This window comes from Leptonotus elevatus, chromosome 19, assembly GCF_054856555.1.
Source record: "Leptonotus elevatus isolate MCC_2025b chromosome 19, RoL_Lele_1.0, whole genome shotgun sequence".
NCBI classification, from domain to species: domain Eukaryota; kingdom Metazoa; phylum Chordata; class Actinopteri; order Syngnathiformes; family Syngnathidae; genus Leptonotus; species Leptonotus elevatus.
In genome coordinates, this window is record NC_141257.1 from 1,782,561 (window position 1) to 1,801,955 (window position 19,395).

Sequence of the window (19,395 nt, forward strand, 5' to 3'; positions counted from 1 at the left end):
AATGTGGTTCAAGCCGCTCCCGCATATTAGCCATCGTGCTAACTCACCACGGTACTAACGAGCCGCGCTTCTGTTGAAACGTTTAAAACCAATCCAATGAGGACACAATTCTTGTTTTCCATGTAGAAAGTGTGTTTTTATTATTTCAAACTGTACCGTGCACCTTTACGTCAAGGTGTCCACCTCATACCTGTCTCCCTCCTTTGCTCCTCTCGCCTCCCGTTTGAAAGATAAAAAGTGTCAGGGTGTTGAGATTTTTGAGATTGGGAAGACCAACAAGAGACACAGGTATGAAGAAAAAATATACACCCGCCCCCCTCCCACCATAATCTAATGCAAGCCCCTCTTTTTTTCCTAATCAAAATCAGTCATTGGCTGGTTATTTACATGCACAGTATTCCCCCCATAGACACACTAATGCCTGATCCCAAAGCCATCTGCACGAGCAAACTTTTTTTTTCTCTTCACTATCCTTAATCCTCTTCCATATAGTTAGCCATTGCAATTTTGCTTCGATTTTTTTCATTATTATTTTTTATTAGAAATGTTTACGTGGAACATTTTGTGTACTGGCCGCAGATGACTTTGGGAGCAGAAATTTTTAAAAACTGCTCTAGTTTGACATCAACACATTCTAAAATGACAATGAGCCGTGCCTTTTTTTTTTCTTCTTTTTTTTTTTTTTAAATTACGTGACCCTCCCTCCCACGACAACAATGGTGCGAGGTGCAATCTCAAAGCACCGGTTAATCCTGTGACACGCACACACACACGTACTGTAGTACACTACACATTTTTTGTGTTGATGGCTGGTAAAGACGCGTGTCTCTGGTGAATTGACTGTCTCCTTATTCCGGTTCGTCCCATCCGACATGCTGGTTCATCCCTGAGTTTGGTACATTCCATTCAGGGATGGTAATCTTCCTCGGGCACACACTCACACTTCTCACACGTCTTCTCCAAGGCGGGGTAAGCAAGTCCTATTTGGGGCCACCACCTTGTTCGATCCGCAGTGGCACTGATTAGCCTCAAGGAGGCGCAAGCGTCCGTTAGCCGGCCCTGGGGTGCAGAGAGGACAGGTTACGCTCTAAAAGCCGTTGGGTCAAAAAGAACCCAAATTGGGTCAAAAAGGGACAGACCCAACTTTGTGGGTTATTCAGTTGACGTTGCTTTGTGGGTTAATAATTTAATTTGAGGCAACTTTTGGGTTGAAATAACTCAGAAAATTGGGTCAGTTCATCTAGTTTGACCCAACTTTTGGGGTTAAATACATTTTGGTGTTATTTAACTTTTTGGGTTAAATAACTCAGTCGGTCAGTTATTTTTTGACCCCAATAGAATTTGGGTTATTCAATTAACCCCAAAAGTTAAGTGAAATGAATGACCCACAAATCAACCCCAAACATGGGTTGCTTTTTGTGGGTTATTAATTTAATTTCACCCAAATAATCCCAAATGGGTCAGTCAATTCTTGACCCAATTTGGGTTATTTTTGAACCAACTGTTTTCAGAGTGTAATGTTTTAGCTTGTCTTGTAGGTTATTCGCTTGACCCAACTGTTTGGGTAAATCGAACTGAATTGGGTCAAAAATGAACCGACCCAACTTTTTGAGTTATTTAACCCAAACGGTTGGGTAAAATTAAATGAATAACCCACAAAGCAACCCAATTTTTGTCTTGTGGGTTATTCATTTGGCCCAACATTTTGGCTAAATTAAATAACCCAATTGAATTGGGTCAAAAATGAACCGACACAACTTTTTGAGTTATTTAACCCAAAAGGTTGGGTAAAATGAAATTAACCCACAAAGCAACCTAATTTTCTTTTTTTGTGGTGTGGGTTATTAATTAGATTTGACCCAACTTTTTGGGTTAATTGAATAACCCCAAAAAGTTGGGTCAGTCCCTTTTTGGGTTATTTTTTACCCAACTGTTTTTAGAGAGTAGGAGTGAAAAATGGAGAAGACGGCGAGGATTGTAACCAGATGGATTTACGTGTAGAGAGGCTGCAGTTGGAGGTGCGAGGACTTCTGCGGAGGCTGGTAGCCGTACGAGTCGAAACCGCCGATGAAGTCGACTTAGAAGGAGAGGAAAGAATGATTTTGTTTTACATTCATAAAAAAGTCTGCCTGTGACCCACATGAGTCTGACAACAAACACGATGTGTCACACGGCTCGCAGCGTGACGGTTCCGTGTCATCGTTTAAGTACAGGCCTTCATTTGCGAGGCGTGAGACGCGCAGATGGCTCGCACACAACATGACAGACAGGAATATTCCAGTCACACACACACACACACACTCGGATCACACGATCACGAGGGATTCCCTGAAATTAAAAAATATCATCACCCACGCACGGCAGTGACGTGCGACCAGGCTCATCATGGCTGCTGAAGCACTGGCAGTCACATTTAGAAATTCCATTTTGGGTGATATGATCCCGCGCTGGTTGAGCCATCTCGACCACTTGACTGATATAATGTTATGCCAATACTACTCCACTAGAGGGCCCTGTGTCTTTAAATAGTTTGCGCCTTTGTCCTCCCTTCAACCAGGAAGTCAGTTACTTTTATTTGCTAATACAGCGCAAATTTAATGTAAATATGGAATAATACATTTTTTACTAGTGCTGGGTTTAAATCAATCGAATAATCGATATCGAATCGATTTTCCTTTTCCAGCCCAATATCGATTCATAAAACCATGAATCGATTATTTAAATATCTATTTTTCCCCCATAAATTCTTAAGAAAATAGAATTTTAAAGATCAATTTTTTGCATCTTACTGTTTTCTTGAAATTTACTATTCACATGAATTTAAAAGTATTTTCTTACAATTATGAAAGACCTGACTTATTGCACTTCAAGACAATTCAAAATCCTTTAAGTTTATATTTACAATTATTGAATTCGATTATGAAAATATTTCCATCTCGTTCCTGCTGATGTCAATGTTTGTGTAACACGAAAGTGATTAAAACGTGTTACTTTCATTAATAGACTAAATCATTTGACCATTTACTACTTTTTGTTTTAATCATGTCTTTGATATCGGATTCAACTGAAATCAATCAAATCGAGCTGAACTCTTTAGATTTATTAGAATTAGAATCGATTCCCAGCCCTATTAACAACTACTAATATTATCGTGACGTCATCAATAATCGGAAAAAAAATCAACAAAAATGAAGACGTCTTTGTTATTACAAGAAGAAGACGATAGGTTTGTTGACACTAATAACGGCAGGGGTAAAAAAAAATAATAATAATAATAAAAACAGCGCATATGCTATGTGAACCACTACATTACTTGCCAGGCAAAACATTCAATGTGGGATGAAGGCGAAAACACTCACAGCTGTCCTCGTCGTCCTGGAAGACTTTGCTCACGTAGCATGCGTACACAAAACCAAATAGCTGTTCAAAGACAAGACCACTTGATTAAAATTCATTTCATTTCACTTGATTTAATTCATATAGCGCGCATGGCCGTATACTTACGGCCAACAGGACTTGGATGGCCGAGCTCAACACTTCGATGTACTGATAGTCCAGGAGGCAGCCGGAGACGGTGATGACGTGGTGGTCGTCGGGGGCCAGGTGCGAGTCCAGCACCGGCGTCACCAGGCAACCGGGACCGTGTTCCATCCACCAGGAACGGTGCAGCGACGTGTTGAATGTCATGAGAAAGTCCCTGTCCTACACGCGTACACATACATTATAATAAAGATGTGTCGGCACCCGGACTTTTTTTTTTTTTTTTTAAAGGAGCCCCGGACACCAGTTTCAATCAATGACCAACGTGAAATTGGGTGGACAAGTCTATCATAAGAGCACACACAGAAGAAATCTCAAGGACACGTGCCTGAAATTCAACACAATATTGACTATTTAGGTTCAGAGGTGGCAAATCCAGGTCCAGAAAGTAAAAACCCTGCCACAGTTTGGCTTTAGCTCCCTAGCAAGCTCCCATGGTTTACTTGCTAGGGAGCTAGCTAGCTAGCTAGCACCTGCGGCTAAAGCCAAACTGTGGCAGGGTTTTTACTTTCAGGTGCTAGCTAGCTCCCTAGCTAGCTCCCATGGTGCTCGTTTACTTGCTAAGGAGCTAGCTAGCTAGCAATTGGGGCTAAAGCCAAACTGTGGCAGGGTTTTTACTTTCAGGTGCTCGCTAGCTCCCTAGCTAGCTCCCATGGTGCTCGTTTACTTGCTAGGGAGCTAGCTAGCTAGCTAGCACCTGCGGCTAAAGCCAAACTGTGGCAGGGTTTTTACTTTCAGGTGCTAGCTAGCTCCCATGGTGCTCGTTTACTTGCTAGGGAGCTAGCTAGCTAGCAACTGGGGCTAAAGCCAAACTGTGGCAGGGTTTTTACTTTCTGGACCTGGATTTGCCACCTCCGTTTAGGTTTGAAACAGACATTTTGGGGGCAAAGTGAAAGCTTGAAAGGTGGGGAAAAAATTCTCCCGACATCTGTGTCACTGAGTGTCACACAATTGGGTGGGTGGGCACATAATAACAGACGTCTCGAAGGACCCATACAGGAAATGGAACAGGAAGTCGGCCATTTTGGTTTGAAGCAGCCATTGTTGGGTGATTATTTTCACCCAAATTGGCTGCCTCTGACTTTGCTGAGGATTCACCATGAATGACGGGGGTGCCAGGTCCCATTCATATCAAATGTGTCACTGGTGTTATTGGGCCTTTTCCTGATATTGGTTTATTGGGATTTCTGTTTGGCTACAGTCCCCCCCACCCCCCCGGGCTGTATTCTCTTGTCATGTTTTTTTGGCTCAATATTTTTGTAGTTTTTTTTCTCCAATAGAATTCCAGTAAATTGCAAATAAAAGAAAAGAAACAGCATTTATCACGGCTCTTAACATAACAGGCTTCCTAGCGGGCAAATTATCTTGCAGTAGTGGAACATCATCGTCATGTTCATATAAATATTATATAGGGAGCACTTTGTTGAGACGCCTCAGACGGAGCTTTCTGACGTAATGGCGTGCAAAAACACTGTAATTGTTACATTCTCCTTTAACGGGGAAGGACTTGAACTTAACTTTGTAGACTTTGCGGTGGTCTCCAAAATAGCACATGAAAAAAAAGGGGTAAAAAAAAAAAAGCGTGAGGCCAGGATGTGCCCTGAGGGGAGAGGGGGGGGGGGGGTGACTTTGCGGCTGCTGGAACATGGTCCACTACTTTCAAAACCACTGGAGAAGAGAGGGGGGGAAAAAAGGGGGGGGGGTGTGCTTATTTCCACCCCCCATCCTCGCTCGTCTCCAGAGGCCTTGAAGCTGCTCTCCTGCTATGCTGCTCTTATTTTTCAAACTCAAGTGAGATCCAATTCCATCATCAACTTTCCTCCTGAGTGCATTTTAAATTGGGGAGGGTGAAAACCAGACGCTTGGTGGTCTTCTGTGATTTTATTCAAGAGGAGACTAAGGGCAAGAGAGAAAACTTTAGCATGTATCCTTTTGGTTGTCATTTCTCACCACAAATGCTGAATCTGCACCGGCCAATCAGCAATGAGCAGTGGTTTGCAATACCCAGCCACTTCTGTTCAAACCGGATCAGATCTGGATTAGACTTTGTTTGATTTTGTGGTTTCCGGATGGGCATGCACATATCAAATTGAATTCAAACTAGATCGGATCTGGATGAAATTCTGAATAAGAATTTCAAATTTCATTCTAACTAAATCTGATCGGGATTAAATTCGGTTTGATATTGCAGTTCATACCATACATATAGAACATTTTAATCAAACTGGATTTGATCTGTATTAAACTTTTGTTTGGTACCGTGTTACATTCTCAACATATTCAAAAAAAAAATTCATATACACAGGATCTAATCTGGATTCAACCTGGTTTGACAACCAGGCAAATTTCATTAAATTTGAGCAGATTGGAATCAAACACGGCTTGAATTACAATTTTAGCACATACAGTTTATATTGAAAATTGGATTGAAACTAGATACCGAATGTCAACCTGGTTTGATTGCAGTTCTGCCGCTAAATAGCACAATTCATTCTAACTCGTCGGAATCAATCCAAACCGAACCCGATCCCGATTCGTTTCAAACGATGCAACTTAGGAGACCGAGGACCGGAGATCTTACCTGAGACAGGTTTCCCACCTCCAGGTAGAAGCAGATGATGAAGGAGTTCCAGCCCACCCACAGCACCAGCCACACTGCATACTACAAAACACGCAACAGGCCCCGCCTCAGACGCGTCTATTTTTAGAAACCCCAATCGCCGACCGCGTACTCACAAAGATGAGGTATCTGAAGCGGAACTGCGCCGTGCCGAACATGCCCAGGATGACGGCCATGATGTGCAGGAAGTTGGCCAGGATGGGCGCCCACTGATACCCCAAGAAGTCAAACACCTGCCGCTGGAGGGCGGCCACCTTGGGGAATTGGAACAAGAAGGAGGCGGAGTCCCGTTACAACATGGCGGGGGGGACACGCATCGCGCGCACTGCTGCGACTGTTGCCATGGTAACTGCCTGGAGCACACCCCCCCCCCCCTTTCTAAACTAATGAGGATGTACGGGCCGCAATCCCAACAATGGCCTCCACCACACACACACACACACACACACACACACACACACACACACACACACACACACACACACACACACACTTTCAATGCCATCATCATGGTGGGCTCGTGTTTCACCCTTATTACATTCGGACAAGACAAAAAAAAATAATCTATTTTTAGACACAAGGAGCTGCTAAGTTTAACTCCAGAATGGACACCAGATGGCGAATGGGGGCCCTCTGGAGCATGTTTGAGGGCAAAGAACCCCCCAATCTCCACACACACAAACACACGCACGCACGCACACGCACGCACACAAAGCAGCTGAAACTCAAAGCACTGACTGTACTGGACAAAAATGTCCGATTAGCCCGCATGTAGCACGCTGCTTTAATTATACCCCCGAGCAGCACACAGAGTCGAACATTGATGTGAGGCGTTCAAGGAGCCTCGGCCCTTTATCCAGCTGGAATTACCCTCCCGACATACTGTGCGGTATTGTGCGCCGGCTTGATATGTAATTTATGAGCCGTTCTATCAAGAAAACTTTCAGTACGCGGCAATTTGTCCACTTATCCGACTATCTTCGGAGATAACGAAATATCTTGTATGTCATCTCTGTGATTTATTTGCCTTGCTATGCTTAGTAAAAAAAGTGCCGCCCTGCGTAAATCACATTGATGCTATTATCAGGAAGGAAAAGCAGTTGCGGGGCCTGCAACACGAGCGCAAAAATACGAAGATGGTCGGTGGAACGCTCGGCAAAAGGAATCAAATGTATTCGGTCGTAAAAAAACCTTAATCTATGCATCTGAACGCGCGCAATGAGATTTTTCAAGTTCACATCATTTACATATTTGCATTCTGGATCAGAGCCAGATTTGCTGTACTTTGAAGTGACACTTAAGACCGTATTCGGGTTCAACCTGACGTTTACAGTTCGCCGCATGCAAATTTCAAAATGGAATTTCCTGGAAATTGATTTGACTTCACACATTGCAGGCTCCTTCATTTGCGACGACGTCAATTTTTAAAGCACATGCGTAACATATTTAATTCAAACGAGGGTGGATCTGGATTCAACAGAAACGAAGCACATCTGGAAACTGGAATACGATCTGGAATAAAACTTGCTAAATATATCATCTTGACAACGACTCAAAGAACTGAATATTAATGTCATGGGTTCGAATTGGATCAAACTTGCTCAACGCGGCGTCGGAGCGATTCCGACAATCAGGACCGAATACAAATTTCACGTTTCATTCAAAATGGATCCAATCTGGACTGAACTTGGTTTGACGTTGATTTTATTGCATACCAATGCACGCAACATAGAAAATTTGATTAAACTCGAGCCGATGCTTTATTAAAATTTGACGTCACATTTTATTGACTGCATAAACCAAACACGCGGAACCTGGATTGACTCTGGATTCAATTGAGTAAAAAGTACATCTTAACTTTAAAGACTGAATTAAAATGTTACATTCCATTGAATCTGGAATCTGGAATCTCGTCCAGATCAAACTTGGCAAACATCACATCTTGATTGAGTCAAGACTGAATATGATTTTCATGTTGCATTCAAACTGAATGCAATCCAGATTGAATTTGATTTGACTTTAGTTTTACAGCATTTCGCACAGAGTAGTCAATTTCATTTCGATGGAGGTCAAACTACACGTTACAATTCCCAGACACTGCATAGAGAAAGCATAATTTTATGGAAACTGGATCAGATCTGGTTTCACTTTAGTGGACATTACATGCGGACTATTAAGATTGAATACAAATGTCCTAGTTTGTTCAAACTGAATTAAGGTTTGGATTCCATCAAGCAAACATTACCACACCTTTAAGATGAAGTTCAAATGTCATTCAATTTGGATCCAACGTGGTTTGACTAAATTTGCACATGGCACATTTCATTCCAGATCGAGCCAATCTGGATTTAACTTGACAGTTTATTTGACAGATTTTGCATCAACGCGTGTTTTCTTAAAGACGAAATACAAACTTCCCATTTCATGCAAACTGAATCAAACTTGGTGTGACGTTACTTTTACAGCATCCAAATGGAATTCAAACTGGATCAACTCTGGATTAAAAACTTGATTTTGACTTCACACGAGAAAACCACCCGAAGGAGGATTTGTGTTTCGTGTGCATCAGTGTGTGTGTGTGTGTGTGTGCGTGTGCGTGTGCGTGCGTGTGTGTGCGCGCGCGTGTGCGTGTGTGTGCTGCTGTTGGCCGCTCACCAGCTGCAGGGAGCAGATGACCAGCAGCGTGCATCTCCCGTCGCACTTCCCCATCTTGGAGGGCTCGGCGCGCGGCTTGGGGCCGCGCAGGCTCCGGGGGAAGGACGGATCCCCGCTCAGATCCAGACTTGCCCGGCCGTGTCAGCTCACACCATTCCGGGCTGAGGGAGGCCCTCCCTGCCGCCTCCTTCCTCCTCAGGGCTCGACTGCCGCCTTCCTCCTCACAGCGGATGACCCATTTTATGCTCAAATTCTCAAATGATTGTCGTCGTCGTCTTCGTCGGAGGAGCGCGACCGACTGCGGTCAGACCACCAGCGACAAGCGAATCACCTCGGCCACACCTTCCGGAGGGTCTGGAGGGAGGGGGGTGGGGGGTGCGGGAGGGGGGGGGGTGCACACACGCACACACAAAGGCACAAAGAGAGGCGGAAAAGTGTTATGATGAGCTCCGGGCTGTAGACAGAAATGAGCATCATATGATAGCGGGATCACACGGGGACGTCGGGGAAGGGGGGGAAAGCGATCCCGCAGCGTTGCTTCGGAGGCTCCGGCCCTCCCGCCCGGCGACGGACGCACAAAGCAGCCCGTTGTGACTCACCACGTTCGGATGAACAACAATCGCGGGCCCCCTCCGAGGCTCCTCCGCGCGCCGTCTTCCCCGTTCCGTCTTCTCCCTCGGTCACGCTCCCAAAAAAAAAAAAAAAAACCGGCTAGATTCCGTGTGGGGGGGGATTCCGGCGGCTGGAAAAGAAATACGGAGCTGCCTCGCTTCGTCCTCCTCGCCGTCTTTTGTCAACAAATCGGTGCCGGAGTGTGCGCAGGAGGAGCCGGAGGAGCGAGGGCAAAGAGGCGGGCGGGAGAGCGAGGAAAGGAGGAGGAGGAGGAGGTGGTGGTGGGAGTGGAGGGGGTTGGGGGCTGGCCGTGGTGGCGACCCCCCTCGAGGAGGAGCTGAGTGGATCCTGCAAGGGGGGGGGGGGGGGAGGACCAACAAAAGGGGAGGCACAAAAAAAAAAAAAAAAAAAGCACATCAGCGTGGATGAGCGGATGCACGCACGCCCGAAAGCGAGGATGGATGGAGGGAGAGATCACAGACGACCCGCTGAGGGGCTCCGATACTCGCCTTGCACTTCCATTCCTTTGTCATCATGGCCATATTTCGGTCTTGTTACGCACAATGAGTCATCAAAACACGTAGTCTAAATGAACAAAAAAGCACTCAATAAAGAAAAAAAAAATGAAGTATGAAACTTAATAAAAGCACATTTCTAAGCAAAAGATAATCCCAATGTGTGAAATGGAACTGCATTTACATTGCTTCCGAATCAGGTCCGGATTACATTTGGCTTGAATAGACGTTTTACAGACTGCATACAAAAATATTTTATCTGGATCATAACGGATTGCACTTGGTCAACTCTGGTTTACATTATACTAACGTGCATCAAAATAAATAAAAATATCATACAAACCAGAAAAAAATTCGAATTTGGTCAGACTGTCCACAAACAGAATGACAAAATGTAAAACATGAGCAACAAATAAAACAAGGACAGATTTTCATGCTGAGTATAAAGCCAAGGAATAATAATAATAACACAGATAGCAAAATTAATTGAAAACTGGATCAGATCTGGACTAAATTGAATCATACAAATTCATTTACAGACCATAAATAGCAATTTTCATTCAAATAGAATCAGCGCTGAATAAAATGAATAAACATTGAAGTTTAAAGAATTGGCTAGAATACTTAACGGAGGTTAATGCATCAAAAATAGTGTTGAGGAAAACATCATTGGTAGAGCGAACAATAAACTACGTACACTTACATGCACGCGCGTACTACATCTTCCAGATCTTAGTTACTAACTCTTCTCAAATGTCATTCTACACACATCAAAGAAAAAAACCGCAGTGTGTGTGTTTATGTTTTAGATCTGCATCTGTTGCACACATGCGCGTGCAAAAGCATAAAGATTCGAAGCGGGACAGTCTGGATGCGCTTTACAGTTTCTCCGTCATTTGTTGCCTGTGGATGCTATCCGTCGGTACTTTCGTGTTTGTATTTATAAACATCTTTCGGGTATATTTCCAACAGCTGCATCAAATATTCAACGCCTTTTAAAGAGAGCTTTTCATCTTTCTGTGTGGGAGCGGACCAGCAAGCACACACGCGCGTGTGTCAGATCACGTTTGGTTGGATCTTTCAGGCATTTACAGGTCATGCACACACGTCTCGTTTGGATCCCAGCGGATGTCGAGATCTGGATTACATTTGGCACATATTGCAGTTTTGAAGAACAAAACGGACACATTTCAATCAAACTGGATCAGATCTGGATTAAGTTTGACCTTTCACTTGACAGATTGTGCCAACACCAAATGACATTCAAAATTGGATCAGGTGGATTCATAGTTCATAGTTTCCGCAGAAATTTTCTTTCACTGTATCGGATCCAGATTAGATCGAGTTTGGCAATTTGGTAATTCTGCAATCAATCTGGATTAAATCTGGTGCGATCATTTACTGATTTAGCATACACACTATGCAAAATTGAATTCAAACTGGATCATATCAGCATTAAAAAAAAAATTTTTTTTTAAAGACATAGCAAACGGACTTCAAACTGGACCAGATGTGAATTAAATTTGGCTTCACATGATCTTGGTTTGTCAGGGACTTTTCCCCAAAAGAATACTGTCGCTCTTTCAGTTACATAACAGAGAGATGACCTGACATTCGAGTCATGGTAACAAACTTCTCATCGCCTTCATAAAGTTCGTTTTGTGGTTTGAGCAATTCATCATACCGAAAAACAAGGTCAGACGTGATTTCTTTAAAGAATTTGTAGATTTTATTAAGAAGAACAAAACGTTGGAAAAAAAAAAAAAAAAAAAAATCACTGCTGATGTTCTTACACACTCACACAATTGCTACTGAATCTCTCCCAAATACAGTCGTTTATCGCTGCCACCAGAGAGCACTGTGGAGACAAAGCATGCACAACATTAGCAAGTGGCTATAAATTATTTACAAAATAAATAAATAAATAAAAGATAAAAAAGGCACAGTCAACCCTTGTTATTTGAGACCAAGACCCGTAGCAGAAATGTGCAAATTGTTTAAACCCCAAACTCACTTGAATATCATTTCAATCTTCAATTTAAAAACAAATTTCAGATATTACATTTTAAAGAAGAAAAAAAAGAAAAAGAAATGTTGTATCGTTTCAAAAAGAGCACAAAAACGTGCACTTGGACATCAATAAGTGCATTTTCAGCCAATAGTTGTTCTTCTATCCTATAGAAAAGGTTCCCGAGCGGCGACTGGACGAGGGTCGCCCCCCGCATCCCGAAACGCGAGACTTACCGACAGGCTCCTCGGGATGAAAGATCACCTCGTTGACGGAGCCGGCGTGTCCCGGCAGCTTGTAGAGGATGCGGCGTGACGTGGTGTCCCAAATGTAAACAAATCTAACACACAGAAAAAAATGGGCAACTTTTGGGGTGATTTCTGGTGACTCCCTCCAGGACACTTCTCATTTCCCAGCAGCCTCGAACGCAACATCCGTGTTAGACTGTGTGTGCGTGCGTTACCTGTCAGCTGATCCCGCGGCTATCTTGCTGCCGTCAGTGGACCACGAGCACCTCAACAGATTCTTGAAGAAAACGGGGTTGGAGTTTGTCAGCAAAAATAAATAAATAAATAAATAAATAAATAGATGCACATCGCTAACCGTTGACTGGCTAGCGGACAAATACATTAAGCGAGGACAGGATTTTCGTAAATGTTAATAATGACCTTTTCAAAGTTGTGTACGTTGCCCTGGAAAATCTTGACACATCTTTCCTTGGGCGCAAAAGGTCGAACGTCCCAAATACGCACTGTATGCACACGTAAACAACGGTCAAAAAAAACATGCCTGAAAAGAGGGGGATTTAAAAAAAATAATAATAATAATTTTTTTAAACAGATAAAAGCGTTACCAGTGTTGTCCATGGAGTTGGAGAGCAGGTAAGATCCCTCCGAGCTGAGACTGAGTCCGGTCACCGAGTCGCCGTGTCCGTGCATGTTGTACATCAGCTTGTTCTGCCTCAGGTCCCACACCTGCAACACGCCAGAACCCGTAGTGCCGCAGCCGTACGGCCATCCTCGAGTTTCACTGAGAATTTCCGTGGGTCTTAGGGATGTCACCATATCCAGACCTCACGATACGCTAAATGTCACCATATGATAATCATCATGATGTTATGATTAAATGGGCCGGCTAACTAATCGAACGGGCCCTTAACTCAGTGATTACCGCCCACTTGGCTCATGTAAAATGTATTTGGCCCGCCGGGAGTGTCTGTTTTCTTAGCAGGAAATAGGTGTTAAATTAAATTAAATTAAATTGTGATAAATTGTCAAGTGATTCTACTTTTGTAAACTAACAACCCTGATTACAGCCATATTGTTAGTGTCAGCAGTGCATGTCAGCGTTCAACTATGGAAGCTACTTTATTTGAATATGATCATTTTTCATTACAAATAAAAACTGTGCTAACAAATACACTGGATTAATTGACGGAATCAATTCGACATCTGACCGTTTCGAGGGCGTTTCCCCTTACCTTGATGTCGTTGTCGATGCCTCCAGACAGAATCTGGTCGCTGGTGTCATTGAAGGTGACGGCAAGCACCTGGTAGGTGTTCTGGAAGGTGTGGATGGCGCCTTTCTTGCGCACGTCCCACAGCTGCAAAACAATACGTACATTCAATCCCAATGAAGTGCATTTTTCATATTAATACACAAGTTACAATATCTTTTTTGGTCATACGTGACATCGTACCCCGCGCCGCCCTCACCTTGACGGTCCCGTCATCGCTGCCGGTGCACACGAGCTGGGGCCCCCTACGGGCGGGGTAGCAGGTGTTGACGAAAGAGGTGTGACCCTTCAGCCGCTTGATCCGCTCGCCCGTCTCGCTGTCCCACACGCCCACCGTCTTGTCCGTGCTCGCAGAGAACAGCAGGCTGAATGGGAACAAAATACGAGCTACTTTTTAAAATTCACCTGGTGTTTTTGCAATAATCTGACCGAGCATCTGCACAATTTTAGATTTTGAATAAATGCTTAAGGTTTCAATACAGTCTCGAGCCTGAGTTAGGATTTCAAAGTAGGCGAGTTAAGTGACCTTCCGTCTGTGTTATAGTGCAGCTCCATCACAGCCCCGCTGTGGCCCTTCAGCGTGGCAAAGTTGTCACAGTCTCCGTACACGTTCCACATCACTACAGAGACACAAACACAGTTCATGTCTTCCTGGCAACATTAACATCTTCATCTGTTTGTACGTGACGAGCTTACATATGAGCCTGTCAAAGCCGGACGAGGCCAGGGTGGCTCCGTTGGGGTGAAACTTGCAGCAGTACACCTCGCCCTCGTGGCCCGACAGCAGCATGATAGGGGCCTGCAGGCTGGAGGTCCTAGGGGGCCCCTGAAAAAGTCAATTCACATTATTACATTTTGAATATTGACAACAAATAGTTTCTCATTTGCACCACAAGGTTGCACTGGTGGGCTAGCTTACTATTAGCATAACTAGCCTCACCGACGAGTAATTCAGCAACTACCGATAGTGTATTTCAAGGTATTTTGTAGTCCGTGTCCAGTTATTGTCTTCTAATTAACATGAACTAAGGAACTTAGTGGTTGTTTTTATGCGAAATTCAATACATTACCCCGGCCACGAGCTGCTGAGACTGGGCCGCCGCCACCAGCTCCGTCCGGGGTCTCTTCATGGCAGCAGACGGCACAACCGCCATGTCCGCCACTCTCTTCTTTGGCTCAATCATGCCTGTTTCTTCGACGAGACCGTCAAAAAGATTGAAATTCCGTTCTTTGGGCTATAAAACCACGAATGTATGGACGCCTTTTCACGGAGATACATCGAGCGGTCAACAATCGAGGAAGAACAGAGGTAAGTACTTCCGCGAGTTCGAGTGATCTGATTGGTCGAGATTTTCCGTTGTTGTGATGATTGGCTATGTCAAGAATTGAACTGGAAGCGAAACCGAGGTAGTTACGCGTCCTCTGACAAACAAACAAACAAATAAATAAATAAATGAGACATAAATAAATAAATAAATACACCCTGTGGCAGAATTTCTAAAAAGGAGATTTAAGTTTGAGGTAGATAACTGTTCCTTCTGCCAAAATGATGAAGACACTTTGGATCATTTGTTTTTTCTTTGCCTTAGTGGAACAACAGTAAACCCTCCTTTCAAGGATTTATGGCTGATTTTAAGTAGTTTTTTTGTATGCTTGAAGAAGTGGCAAATAAACAAATGTGCAACGAAAATAAGTGCCAATATGAAGCAATAGTTATTGTTTTGATTTTTTTGTATACGCTCCTCTTTTATTTTAAGTGACGTGATATGCACGAATCCCCAGTTTTTGTTTATTCTGATATTCTTTTTATTGTTTATATTGTTGCCATGTTCAGGCGTTGCATCCTCTACAAGTGTATGTTTATAGAAATGTTAAATAAAGTGAAGGGGGGAACTTGCTAAATGAAACCGGAACTAATGCGTGGATGTCCGTTTTCTGATTGCAAAAATAAATCAAGTGCCCGATGATTGGCAACACCGCTTGTTGTTAAACTGCATTGCACCGGAAGTGAAACAGGAGCTAACTGTTGCTAACCCAACTGATAGCAAATAAGCGTGCGTGTTTTACGTTGATACTGCACTCGGCGTAAGTTATATCGGCGCGCTTTATGGACTTTACGCAGTTTTTTTTTATATTATAAACATATATGCTATTTTCAATTGTATTTTAAACGGGTTATTCTCAGTTTTAGCCAGTCAAGTGGATGCTTAAATCGTGTTGACGTTATCTTGCCGTGAAGGGGGATTCCGAACCAGAATTTTCTCAAAATTGTTGATATCGAGAGAACGATCGAGATGTCCGACAATGAGCCGGAGCCCGCGGGACTGGATGGCCTGCCGCCACTCTACAGCGTCTCCAAGGGAGAAGTGGTCTCCGTGCAGACGTACGGAGCTTTTGTCCGCCTGCCAGGCTACAAGAAGGAAGGTAAGTGACACAGGGGGAAGTGATGACCGCATGCTTTTAATGGATTTCCTGCAATGCATACATCATTCGAAGACATTGAGGTAGTTGATGTCCAAAAGACTTGTAGAAATGCGCAGCAACATGTTCGCCAGGGCGTACAGTTGACAATATTGTCTCTGAATGTCTCTGTCATCACGCCAGTTTGAGAAAATGTCCCAGGTTGTTGACTTCGCAAACATGTATGAGAGGCTTTCCACATAAATACAAACTTTTTGTCCTCCTTGCTTCTAACAATCATCATGTTGCTCTTAGTGGGATTGTACAAAATGCCATGTTCTTTCCCAAATTCAGAATGCGAGAGGCAGAAGTAGAGACTAAATGGAGTCGCTTCCTTGTTGTTGTTGTTGTTGTTGTTGTTGTTGTTGTTGCTTACGAACTTTATGCACATTCAGGTCTGGTACACGTGAGTGAGATGTCAGCCACGCGTGTCGAGAGTGCTGCAGAAGTTGTCGACGTGGGGGAGAAAGTCTGGATCAAAGTCATCGGCAGAGAAGTAATTGCACACACAATAAATGGTGAAATGACCGGAACTCTTGGTTCAGGTTACTTTTGTTCCCTGAGACGTTTTAGTTTGCCCATTGCATTTTCACCCAAAAGTGAAAGTCAGGAACTTTTGGTTCAGTGTATTTTCGGCTCCAGGTACTTGACAGCGCCCATTGTGTCTGTAGCTGCATTTCCACCTTAACTTAAAAGGGACCCGGAACCAGATAAACCCATTGCGGTCAAGCATGATGTGATGACGGTTCTCAAGTCCACGGGTGTCTTCTGCTTGTCAGATAAACGGCGAGAAGATCAAGCTGTCCTTCTCCATGAAAGCTGTAAATCAGGGAACAGGCCGGGACTTGGACCCCAACAACGTCATGGCAGAGTATGTTTATTTTGATCCTGATGCGCACGTGGGTGCTTAACACGTGAGCTTGCGTGTGCAGGCAGGACGCGAGGCGACGCCGACAGTTCCGAGACCACACGGGCAACAGGATCACGCTGGAGGCCGTGCTCAACACCACCTGCACTAAATGTGGCTGTAAAGGTGCTCAAAAAACCCTTGGCGTGCAGTTTACCTATCGAATTGACCTCATGAACTGAAGTCGCGTTTGCATTTTTAGGCCACTTCACAAAGGACTGCTTCTCTGCACCCGGATTGCAGTACGCTCTTGTACCTGAAGAGGGCGACGAAGAGCCGCAGCAGCAGCAGCAACAGCAGCAGACGTCCGCGGCTGCACCGCAGAAAGATAAAGACAAGAAGAAGAAAAAGAAGGTATAGTGAACGCGAGAAAAATTTGGATCGCTATTCGTGTCTCAATTCAGCGTTCCTAATTGAAATGAACAGAATGCTATTCATCTTTTCAGGCCTTCCCCAAAATAAAACACCAACAAAAAATGGTGAAATGTGATTTTAAATAAGAAAAACATGCAGTGTTTATATAACATAATAACATTGTTAAGTAGAATGTAAAGAATTGAACAGTTTGTGCATCATTGGTTTCAAACTTGATTTGTGCTACTCCTAGTATGTGCTTTGGCCACCAGGGGGCAGTATAAAGTTAACCTAATAAATACATCAGGATGGTGGTCTCTTTTAAACTTGATAAACTGCAGTCAAATGTTCGTTTATAAACTTTTCTTAAGGCGGCACGGATCACTCACTGACTTTTAACTTTTGGCAGCAGGGCTCGTTCCCTCACTGTTTTCATGAAAAGTGATGAACGCACGCGTGACGCTTTTCTTCTTGTACTCCACCAGGAGAAGAAAACAAAGAAGAAGAGGAAGCGCGAGAGGAAAGACTCGGACAGCGACCGCAGCAGCAGCGACGGCGGCGGCGAGTGCAAACCCAAGAGGAGATGTCACGAGCGGGACGATGACAGCAAGCACAGAAAGAAACACAAGAAACACAAATCGCACAAGCAGAGCTGAGCGTGCTCGCAAAATGGCCGCCACAGCGGTGAGGACTTTTTTGTTTCAATTTTGGGGTTTTAAGAAATTAGGCTTCTTTTTTTTTCTCTCTCTCTCTCTCTCTCTCTCTCTCTCTCTCTCTCTCTCTCTCTCTCTCTCTCTCTCTCTCTCTCTCTCTCTCTCTCTCTCTCTCTCTCTCTCTCTCTCTCTCTCTCTCTCTCTTCTCTTTGTCACGCTGCTGACAAGACAAGCTTATAGTTCTGGGAGCTTTTGGTTCTGGTATCTTCAGATCCATGGACACAAAGTTACCTTGACCTAAGATCTGTTTACTAGACTTAAGATCTGTTTACGTTATATATATATATATATATATATATATATATATATATATATATATATATATATATATTATAAGTTCTTGGTTCTGAGTACTTTTGATTCCTGAGGCTAAACGGTTTTGTTACCTTCAGTTTCATGGACTAAGAGCTCCTCAGAACTAAAAGTACCTATTCCATTTCCACCCAATGTTTGTGGAACTTCTGGTTCTGATGACTCTATAGCAACAAACGTCCCTGGAACCAAAAGTGCCAATTGCATTTCACCCGTAAGACTCATGAGCTACTGTTCTTTAGCAACATGTTCAAATTGTGGTTCTCTGTATTTATGGTTCCAGGGATTAAAAGTCCCCACAATTTCTGTAGACTTTTGGTTCTCCGCAGCTAAAAGGTCCTCAGAACCAAACATAGCCATTTGAGGAACCCTGGTCCCCGAGAGCCACAGTCCAGCGTGTTTTAGACGTCTCCCTCCTCCAACACAGGTGATTCAAATGATCAGCGGAGAAGCCTGCTAACGATCCTCGCCTGTGTTGGAGGAGGGAGACATCTCCAATTTACGAGGACCAGCATTGCCTACTCCTGCTATAGTCCGAGGACATGTTAGTCCCTGGAACTAAAAGTGCTCTTTGCGTGTCCACCTAATTATCCAGGAACTTCGTTTCCATCTCGAGTTCAGGGAACTTTCAGTTGGTGGAATTTTCCCAAGCTAAAAGATCCCCAGAACTAAAAGTACCCATTGCATGTTCTAAATGATAGACTTGGATTAAAAAAAATAATAATCAGTTTTAAAATGTAATTTCTTTGTCCTCCATGTTGTTATCTGGCCACATGTAACTGTATATCTGTAAGCAATATGGCGGGAGGCGACCGCCCTGAAGAAGGACGACTCATCTCGTTTGACACTTTCTGAACTTTGGCGACGGTACGCACACACACCAACACACTCAGAGGAAGCAGTAAAGGCGCCCACAGGAAGCGTCGTGTGGCCGGTACGAGCACTTCCTCCATGTTTTGACTCTTTTGAAATTCAACCATTTGAAGCTCACACTTGGCAATGATCCTGTTTAGAAAAAAAGGGCGGGAAAAAAAAAGACCATTCTGCTCCTGTCGGCGTCCCCAAAAATGTTTTCGGCAGATGTTGCGCAGTTTGTTTTTGTCAAGATGTGCTTCAAGATTCCTCGACTGGCTTAAACCCAAAAAAAAAAAAAAAAAAAGCTCGTCAGAACACGTGAAGGAGC

The 19,395-nt window shown here is 43.8% G+C and overlaps 3 protein-coding genes across 4 annotated transcripts; 1 reads left to right on the top strand and 2 right to left on the bottom strand.

The window, feature by feature from the left end:
* Positions 1-33: 33 nt before the first annotated feature.
* nkain1 (sodium/potassium transporting ATPase interacting 1) lies at positions 34-9,740 on the bottom strand. The gene is made up of 8 exons (XM_086063359.1): positions 9,415-9,740; positions 8,816-9,169; positions 6,277-6,414; positions 6,122-6,202; positions 3,505-3,702; positions 3,360-3,420; positions 1,996-2,077; positions 34-1,059 (listed from the first exon to the last, which is right to left on the bottom strand). The coding sequence occupies exons 2-8, from the start codon at positions 8,867-8,869 to the stop codon at positions 1,050-1,052; spliced, it is 624 nt and encodes a 207-aa protein (XP_085919485.1). The 5' UTR covers positions 8,870-9,169; positions 9,415-9,740; the 3' UTR covers positions 34-1,049.
* A 1,925-nt stretch (positions 9,741-11,665) lies between these two features.
* Positions 11,666-14,775, bottom strand: snrnp40 (small nuclear ribonucleoprotein 40 (U5)). The gene is made up of 10 exons (XM_086062897.1): positions 14,537-14,775; positions 14,163-14,292; positions 13,993-14,086; positions 13,666-13,831; positions 13,431-13,553; positions 12,804-12,924; positions 12,619-12,701; positions 12,414-12,475; positions 12,187-12,290; positions 11,666-11,800 (listed from the first exon to the last, which is right to left on the bottom strand). Exons 1-10 carry the CDS (start codon positions 14,648-14,650, stop codon positions 11,751-11,753), a joined length of 1,047 nt encoding a protein of 348 aa, XP_085919023.1. The 5' UTR covers positions 14,651-14,775; the 3' UTR covers positions 11,666-11,750.
* Positions 14,776-15,449: 674 nt separating this feature from the next.
* Positions 15,450-18,953, top strand: zcchc17 (zinc finger, CCHC domain containing 17). Of its 2 annotated transcripts, XM_086063455.1 has the most exons (7): positions 15,452-15,551; positions 15,706-15,890; positions 16,322-16,422; positions 16,706-16,797; positions 16,859-16,959; positions 17,036-17,187; positions 17,673-18,953. In XM_086063455.1, the coding sequence occupies exons 2-7, from the start codon at positions 15,761-15,763 to the stop codon at positions 17,841-17,843; spliced, it is 747 nt and encodes a 248-aa protein (XP_085919581.1). In that variant the 5' UTR covers positions 15,452-15,551; positions 15,706-15,760; the 3' UTR covers positions 17,844-18,953. The 2 variants fall into 2 exon arrangements, with proteins under 2 accessions (XP_085919580.1, XP_085919581.1); XM_086063454.1 differs by having other exon boundaries at positions 15,450-15,890.
* Positions 18,954-19,395: the final 442 nt, after the last annotated feature.

Excerpts from the sequence above, each read along its gene's own strand:
- nkain1 (XM_086063359.1), bottom strand. The coding sequence starts at position 8,869 with ATGGGGAAGTGCGACGGGAGATGCACGCTGCTGGTCATCTGCTCCCTG. Across the intron at positions 6,203-6,276 it reads GCTTCAGATACCTCATCTTT|TATGCAGTGTGGCTGGTGCT; the intron begins GTGAGTACGCGG and ends CGTGTTTTGTAG. Across the intron at positions 2,078-3,359 it reads CCAGGACGACGAGGACAGCT|TCGACTTCATCGGCGGTTTC; the intron begins GTGAGTGTTTTC and ends TCTCCTTCTAAG.
- snrnp40 (XM_086062897.1), bottom strand. The coding sequence starts at position 14,650 with ATGATTGAGCCAAAGAAGAGAGTGGCGGACATGGCGGTTGTGCCGTCT. Across the intron at positions 13,554-13,665 it reads GCGATGACGGGACCGTCAAG|CTGTGGGACGTGCGCAAGAA; the intron begins GTGAGGGCGGCG and ends ATTGTTTTGCAG. Across the intron at positions 12,925-13,430 it reads GCATCGACAACGACATCAAG|GTGTGGGACCTGAGGCAGAA; the intron begins GTAAGGGGAAAC and ends GGCGTGTTGCAG.
- zcchc17 (XM_086063454.1), top strand. The coding sequence starts at position 15,761 with ATGTCCGACAATGAGCCGGAGCCCGCGGGACTGGATGGCCTGCCGCCA. Across the intron at positions 16,798-16,858 it reads CCCAACAACGTCATGGCAGA|GCAGGACGCGAGGCGACGCC; the intron begins GTATGTTTATTT and ends TTGCGTGTGCAG. Across the intron at positions 16,960-17,035 it reads CACTAAATGTGGCTGTAAAG|GCCACTTCACAAAGGACTGC; the intron begins GTGCTCAAAAAA and ends TTGCATTTTTAG.